Raw genomic sequence first — 8,231 nt, forward strand, 5'->3', positions numbered from 1 at the left:
AAGCAGGGTTTTTTTTTCACATTTTCAGCTAGTCGTGTGCCGCGAGATTTTTCAATGAAAGAAGTGTGCCTTGGCTCAAAAAAGTTTGAAAAACACTGACTTAAACAATAATTGAATAAACCGTTATTATTGACCTCTTTATATGGGTTCAGTCATAACGGCCCCTCCAAGGGAAACAGGAACTAAAAGATGTCCCACGACAAAAATTTGTTTGACACCCCTGGCCTAAGTCATAATTTTAAGTTTCAAGCTATTTTGTAAATTGTTTCTTGCAAAGGCCTTTGATGCCTTTGCCCAAATTCAGTTCTGACCCTTCGGACAAAAACAAAAATATCCTACAAAGGATTAGAGTGGACATTCTTGGCATGCAAATGTGGTCTGTACCATCTCAAGATGGGGGGTTCAGAAGACTATCTGTCAGTGATGGGGCATTAAATTTTGTTTTTGTTGTTGTGCGTCGACTGTGGCTAGTTCCTGGGCTCCTGGCTGATTCTCAGTACTGGGCTCGTGGTAGTTGCCGTTAGGTTGGGGGCGGGCTGGATTGAACACCTTGCTGTACTGGTAAAAAGGTTCGCTGCATGATCTTAGACCAATAAATCATCAACCACTGAGACCCAATCTTCAGTACCCGTGCGGCCCAGAATTGTTGCCGCTGCTGTTGATTCACCGCAGGCGCCCAAGGAGGGTCCTTAGAGGCGCGAGACTACCCGACGGAAGACCGACAAGTTCGTCGGGAGGTCTTCTGGCTTGATTGCGTAGCCAATCCACCGTCGCCATAGCTGATGAGTGGATTCCTGTTCCTTGCTACAGCTGCTATTTGTAGCAACAGGTGCTTTACATATGGATATGGGGACTCTCCAGTGTTGAGGATGGAAGAGGATGCATGACAGACAAAGTTAGTTTCTTCAGGGCTCCAGACTATGCCCCCTAAAGTTTATGAAAGTCCAAGTAAATTTGTCATCGACTTGCACATGTCCAACCAGTTAATTTGTTGTTTTTCTTTCTCTTTTTTGAAAATGATTATTCTTGAATATTTTTGTGTCTGAGAAACTTCTTTCCATCTATTGATCAATATAATGAAAATGAGTAAATGGCAATATTTACTATGCAAGTCTATTCACAGTGTGCACCGATAAATGTCCAACTTGAGCCGCTAAAGTTTTGGGTTAGGGTCCACTGTGCTCCTTGTTTAAAAAAAAAAAAAAAATGCTATTAATTATTCGTGCCCTCTGGTTTCTTTCTGCTTTTGTCAGTCTTCTTTAACTTTACATGCAGAATGGTGTACAGTATCACACTTTTTCCGAAGAGATTTTTTTAGCTTCAAATAAAAACCTGAAAGTGCTTTTTATATCTTTTCATTTATGAAAATTAGTTTTTGATCTTCATGGAGGGCTTCAAATCACATAAGACTGCTTGTGATAATTGTTTTATTTTACCTTTTGTTATTCGATTTTTTTTTTTTTTAAATCAAGGCGCAACCAGCAGGCTGCCAATTGCCCATCCTTGATCTGGACCGTCAAAAGCAACCATTCCGACAGAAGTCGTCAATACATTATTTAATTCAGCCGAAAGGGTAAACAAAACTCATATTTATAGTAAAGAAAAGACAGCTGAATATTGCTTGATGGGTCATGATTCTACTGAGATGTCCTTGTTTTTCAACAGCAGCTGTCCATTTGGATCCAAAAGGGATTAAAACTCAAGTTTAGTTTTGGATTATTTGTTTACTTACAAAAATACGTGTTTGGTGGGTGATCTATGGAGGCGCCACTGGCAGAAAATAAAGGGAATGATCTGAGAAATTTACAGTTCCACACTCGTATTTCATCAACAGCAGTCCCATTTTGAGATTAGTTCACTTTTTTGGGTTTCTGATTCTTCCAAAGGACGACAGCGGTAAAGGCCCCTGTGGAGAGGAAAGATATGGCATTTATTTTTAAATATATATATATATATATATATATATATACACACACACACACACACACACACACACACATTACACTGACTTAGTTTCATCAAATGAGTGGGGTGATATTTATGCATTAGTGGGGACATTGGGCGTGAGTCTTACCTATACAGAGGAGCAGTAGTACAGCTGCGATACCAGGCAGAATGACCGAGTATTCCCGTGGTAGAAAATATTTGTGTAATACATGATCACTGTCCATGAAAGGCTGTGAAATGGCAAGATATCAAACAACAAATTAAACAAAACAATTGAGATCATTTGGACAACAAATTAGGTCTGAACGATATTTGAAAAACAAAAATCTAATTGGGATGAGTTTTTCCACAAAACTGCAATTTCAGAGGCAATTTTTTTTTTTTGCAATATCCTCTTCCCGTGCATTTTTTTTCAACAAACACAAGCATCTTCATCTGTATTACAATAAACAATCCGAATTGTTTTACATAAATGATTTGGTTTTATACGTTAGACTGACGCTAAAATAAAGGAAACTGGAACAAAATAATATGAGATACAGTTTAGCTACTTCGCATGTTAAATTACTGAGAGCTGGCTTGCTATACTCTTTTAAATTTGCTATGACAAATTCTATCAAACAAGTGTGGATTAAATACAAGTGAGCAAATCAGTAATTTAGATTAGATTATAATTTCGATTAGATTACCCAACTGCAAACCAATATGCGGTTTTATCACTTCAACTTTTCATGAACCCAAAGACCTGGACTGCACTTAAACCTTATTAAAGTTATCAGACACTATATAAAACAATAAATAAAGTACACAAGTACATACAGTACATAGATATAAAAAAAAAAAAAAATTCTACCAACCAACCAAAGTGAAGCATTTTTTTCACCAAATTGGAGCCTTTGCAATTTGAAAATTGCATTCTACAACTTTGTTGATTTGAATTCAATTATTTGTTAAGGACTGCAGCAAATATACAGTAGTCTATGACGGAGAAGAAGAATGGTTGGTTGTATTTAACTAGAGTACGTACACAACCTGCACTGAAGTAGAACTTAAGCATCCAAACCTACCAGAACGATGACCCAGATCGAATAGTAGGTAAACAGCATGAGGCTGAAGACAATAAGACTCATGCCTGCTGCTTGATCCACTCCGGTAGCCTGGAAACAAAGTCGCACAGTCATCAGAATGACTTTCCACAAAGAGAAAAAAAAACAAACACTGTGTAATGGTGTCGAACAGAGTCACTAATGGTGCCGGGATACATTCGCGTGACTTCAGTGAGGGCAGCATGGGTTCAATTCCTACTTCGTGATGGTGCGAATGTAAGAGCGAATGGTTGTCTGTCTGTAAATGTGGCCTGAGACAGAAGTTCAGGGTGTGATGTGGTTTTTGCCCGAAGTCAGCTGGGAACGGTGACCCTGAACAGGATAAGTAAGTAGTAAAAAAATGAATGGACAAATGGTGTCGCACGGGTGTCAAAAATGTTGTCGCAGGCCACATTATAGTTACGGTTTCCCTCGGAGGGTTCTTTACGATTGTGAAACCATATAAATATTTAATTGGTATTATACGCACCAACTTCATGGACAATTTAAGCTATAAATTGTTGTTGAGAGAATTATAGTGTCCTTTCACGAGTAGATCAGAGACATCATGCTCAAAATGTGCACACTTCTGCTACAAGCTAATTTTGAAAGTAAATAAGAAGCTGTAGCATCCGTTGACAAAAAAAGAACTTGGTTCACTTCTCCTGTCTGATGTAAATCCGTTACAATTCCAAGCTGTCAGTTTCAAATACGCATCCGCGCTGTGCGCCGATTCTCCTCTCTCCCCATCCATCCATCCAACCACACCAACGCAGACTGTCCAACAGCGGCAACATCGCCACTAAACAAAATGGGCCTGTGAAAAATGCTGCCCATTACAGGTGCGAAAAAAAAAAAAAACAAGCGTCCTGGGGCTGTCCAGCACCGACAGTCAAATAGTGCCGACATTCCTCCCAATCAAAATCAGTGCTAGTACGCGTGTGCTGCCAAGAAGGCGCAACCACCAAGCACAGATTCTTCTCCCTTGACGAATGTTGTGGCCAAAAACTCTGAAAGCAGTCCACATCGGGTCCACATGCAGTAACAACAATCACCATGACAAAAAAAAAAAAAAAAAAAAGTTCTTGAAGGGCACTTGCCGACTGCTGCCAACTAGGGCGCCATCTTGGATTACTTTTAGTGATGTGTCCTCTGTGTCAAATCTTTGTTGCATGTACTGAGAAAATGCTCCGATGACATAATTGATGACAGTCAAAGCTTGGAAACCGGTTCAGGAAGCGGATTGAGAAATTCAGTTGCTGATTTAAGCGGCAATGAAACGCGGTGGAGGCAGAAATGTGTTGTCATTATAAGGGCCACGGTTCCATCCTCCTCTGCTCTTGCTAACTCCTGCTCCTCCTTTGCCTGCCCCTTCTCAATTACTGCATTTTCCTCCACCCTTTCCATGTCAATTTCACATCTTAATAAGCGTAATTCTAGTCAAACATTTGCACAAGAAAACCTCTTCCTTGCATGCCGTTTTGTCCACTTGGTGGTGCCAGAGGGGATTGAACTACATCTGAAGCCTGGACACGAGTGAAACTAATTGTAAAAAATTGGAAAGCCTCAACACTTCAAGGAGCGTCATCTCACCATCACTATTTTTCATCTTGTGAAATGGACTTTTGTATCATTCTGACTAACAGTGTACCGTACAATATTTGTCAAATATTGCCCATTCAGCATCCATTGCAGCCTGGTCATCAGTGGAATTCGCCCATCTGTGGTCCCTTCTTAAGGTTTCTCATTTTTTAGTTTTTCTCTTGCCCTCCTGGGGGTGAAGGTCAGAGGATGTAATTAATATTTGTCAACTGTGGGCATATGTGAACTTCTTTGGGACTATTTGTGATTAAGGGCTATATAAATAAATGTGACTTGACTCAAAGGTCCTTTGATCAGTTGAAATTGACAATTGAAAAATTATGATCATTGGTTCGTTTCGGTCATTGATATAAATGTGCTCAAACTTTTGCAGTATTGTGGTAAAAATGTATGCAGTGTTTGGTCCGGACATTTTTTTTTTTTTTTTAAACATTGTACTGGGGCGGCCCGGTGAGCCAGTGGTTAGCGCGTCAACCTCACAGTGCAGAGGCACCGGGTTCAATTCCAGCTTACGCCTCCCTGTGTGGAGTTTGCATGTTCTCCCTGGGCCGTACCAGAGTACCCAGTGTTTTCTCTGGGTACTCTGGTTTCCTCCTACATTCCAAAAACATGCATGGCAGTCTGACTGAACACTCTAAATCAGGGGTGGCTAACCCGCGGCTCGCGAGCCGCATGCGGCTTTTTGGCTGGTTACATGCGGCTCCCAGGCTTTCACACGACAATTGTCGAAAACGCCTCGACAATGGCGCTGCCATTCAAACAATGGTGCTTAATATACAGAACATACTACGTCAGCCTATCATCAATCCCGTTACTTGATTGACATAGAGGGCGACCAATCAGATGACTGAATCACGCGCAGACAACGGCGCTAAGTGCTAAGCTAGTCAGCGAATTACCTCTGTTTTTAAGGCAGGGGTGCCCAATACGTCGATCGCAATCAACCAAGAGCCAGCAGACTGGTTCCAAGTCGGTGGGAGAAGGAAATGGTGGTGCGGAGGGAGGTTTGTGTGTTAAGGTTTTATTTATGTTCGGGCGCTCAGGCTGGTGCTCGTCGTGGTGTGCATGCATATGTGCGGGAGTGCATGGTTGTGTGTCTATGTGTGTGGCTCTTTGCAGTAACACAGTAAAAAAAATTGGCTCTTAGTCTCTGACTGGTTGGTCAGCCCTGCTCTAAATTTTCCCGAGGTGTGAGTGTGAGCGAGGATGGTTGTTTGTCTCTGTGTGCCCTGCGATTGGGTAGCAGCTGGTTCAGGGTGTCCACCCACTACTGCCCCAAGACGGCTGGGATAGGCTCCAGCACCCCCTGAGACCCTTGTGAGGATTAAGCACAGTACTGCATTCATCCACAATACACCGCCACACAAAACTGGATCATGTTCAGTTACCAGTACATCTCAGAATAACCAAAATATTTTTAAAATATCACTCAAAATACAAAATACAGTCTACTATATAAAAATCCTCTACTCCATAACCACATTGTCAAGAAAATAACCAGACGCTAAAGCTGTAGGTCATTTTGAGTTTGTCTCACACAATAATTTCCAACAGAGCATTCACCAAATTGAGTCTAAATAGATGTTAATTCAACTAATCCCATTACGAAGTGATCCCCCACACAGTACCAAAAACTAAACGCGAAGATTCCCTGAAATGTTTCAGACTACCCGAAAAGCATGTGTTTGACTAACCAACACGAAGCCAATGTTACGGTCGTATGAGACCCAAAAAAATGTATCATAAACCAGAGTTATAAACAGGTTAAATTAAATTGTCTTAATTTTCTTACCATTTTCCTGACCTATTATTTTCGGACGCTTCCTGGTTGTCTTCTTCTGTTTCGTAAATCTAGCTGCTGGGATACGGTTGCTAATATCTGCTGCCCTCCTCTGGCCAATACTCAAAACGTCGGCAATATTTGAAAGTACAGTAAAGAAACGAGACAACGAATCTGCTGTACAGTACACGATGACCCAATTGCCTGCCATTTTGGTCTAGGGGGTAAAAAATAAGGTTGAACCTCAAATACGCGATAATATTTACAGATTAATTAAATTTTACTTTCTCTTTCTTAGAGAATCGTGAGGTGTGAAATAAGGACTAATTGTACATTTTAGGTTCATCATGAATCCCAACTCAAAAGACGTTTTTGCAAACAGTGTACGGCAATGTTTCATCAAAGTTTAACTCCATATCTTGTTATGTAGTATGTAGAGAGGGCATTTTTTTGGTACAAAAAAAAGACAAGAGTTCAATCTAATTTAGGCGCACATATTTGAGTCACAGCCGACAACTGCAATATATCACCATTGTTTTTATTTATTTCCCAATGTCATGTTACCGCCCCAAAACTTTTAATCACTAGGTGCAGAAAATAAAGTTGTCAAAAGGTCAATCATATCACAGAGTATAAACAGTCAAGTACAGAGGAAAACATAAATATCAGAACTAGTTCAAAACAATTCACCAAAAAATGAATCCCCCCCACCAACTGTAAATATTGAAAATATTATTTCTCTTTTCATCTCATTTTACGGCATCTTTCAATTCACATTAAAAAAAAAAAAAAAGACCAGCCCGCTGGTCTGAAAATACAACGCAGACCTTATAGCGATTCTCTGTGGTGACAAAATCAATCTTTCTAGATTACCTCATTGGGTTAGAATTAAAGAAAATGTCATCATGTTTTGGGTCATCTTCATGAGGAGGTCAAGAAATAGTCCCAAAGGTCACAAAAATCACATCCCAAATTTCTATTGGCTGTAGAAGTCCATAATAGTAGAATTAATAGTAGTTTAAAGTACAAAAATGTGTTTGTGGTGTTTTTCTCTCTTCAATTCCTCCAACAAATCCTTAGCAGTGGCTACTGTAAGGTCTATTGCTTATGGACTGTATCGTATTTGCCCAATATAACCCAGAGCAAGGCAAAGACTTTCACAAACAGAATTGAATACATATGGCCTGTATTGCACACCCAGACTGACATTCACTAACAAAGTGACAGTGTCAGTAAACACAAATGTGTCCAGTGGAGGGAAGGCCCATTGTTTACACTGACAATCTTGGTACACTGAAGGCTTTGTGGTGTCCCAGCCATGAGACGGGTGTCACTGCAGCTCCGTACACGATGTGACAAGAGCAGAGTTTGCACAAACAGTTGAAAAAGAGAATATGGATTTTCTTGTTACATAAACATGTTCCATCCTCACATATTGCATCACTCAGAGCAAACTGTCAAGAGAAGTGCAATATCAATTCAAGTTAATATTACTAGTCCCTTGTGAAATTATTGTTGGAATGAAAAACACAAGTGCACTACATGCCAGCCATCAAAAATTGGGAGTGTTTTTTTAGCAAAATGGCACTGAAATAGGGCACAGCATTAGTGTCTTATTGCTATGATGAGTCCTTACTTGAGTGGCCTATAACTGCACCCCGCATCGACATCTCTCATTTTCCTTTTAGTGCTATACAACTTTTGACACCCACGAAATTCAGTGGACACCTCATTTAGCATGCACATTATCCCTTTCAAGGACAGCGGTTACTACAGTGGACAGTTTATCATGTTATCGGATTACACGGTGCATGAAA

At 40.3% G+C, this 8,231-nt stretch overlaps 1 protein-coding gene across 1 annotated transcript; it reads right to left on the reverse strand.

Moving 5' to 3' along the window:
* Nucleotides 1-1,474: 1,474 nt before the first annotated feature.
* Nucleotides 1,475-6,523, reverse strand: dpm2 (dolichyl-phosphate mannosyltransferase subunit 2, regulatory). Its single transcript, XM_019894769.1, has 4 exons — nucleotides 6,427-6,523; nucleotides 3,015-3,104; nucleotides 2,075-2,177; nucleotides 1,475-1,906 (listed from the first exon to the last, which is right to left on the reverse strand). The coding sequence occupies exons 1-4, from the start codon at nucleotides 6,427-6,429 to the stop codon at nucleotides 1,851-1,853; spliced, it is 252 nt and encodes an 83-aa protein (XP_019750328.1). The 5' UTR covers nucleotides 6,430-6,523; the 3' UTR covers nucleotides 1,475-1,850.
* Nucleotides 6,524-8,231: the final 1,708 nt, after the last annotated feature.

The sequence above is a fragment of the Hippocampus comes genome, unplaced genomic scaffold (genome assembly GCF_001891065.2).
Source record: "Hippocampus comes isolate QL1 unplaced genomic scaffold, H_comes_QL1_v1.1 scaffold123, whole genome shotgun sequence".
Classification (NCBI taxonomy): domain Eukaryota; kingdom Metazoa; phylum Chordata; class Actinopteri; order Syngnathiformes; family Syngnathidae; genus Hippocampus; species Hippocampus comes.

Coding starts and splice junctions, on each gene's coding strand:
- dpm2 (XM_019894769.1), bottom strand. Junction 2,178..3,014: donor CGATCTGGGTCATCGTTCTG/GTAGGTTTGGAT, acceptor GCCATTTCACAG/CCTTTCATGGACAGTGATCA. Junction 1,907..2,074: donor ACTACTGCTCCTCTGTATAG/GTAAGACTCACG, acceptor TCCTCTCCACAG/GGGCCTTTACCGCTGTCGTC.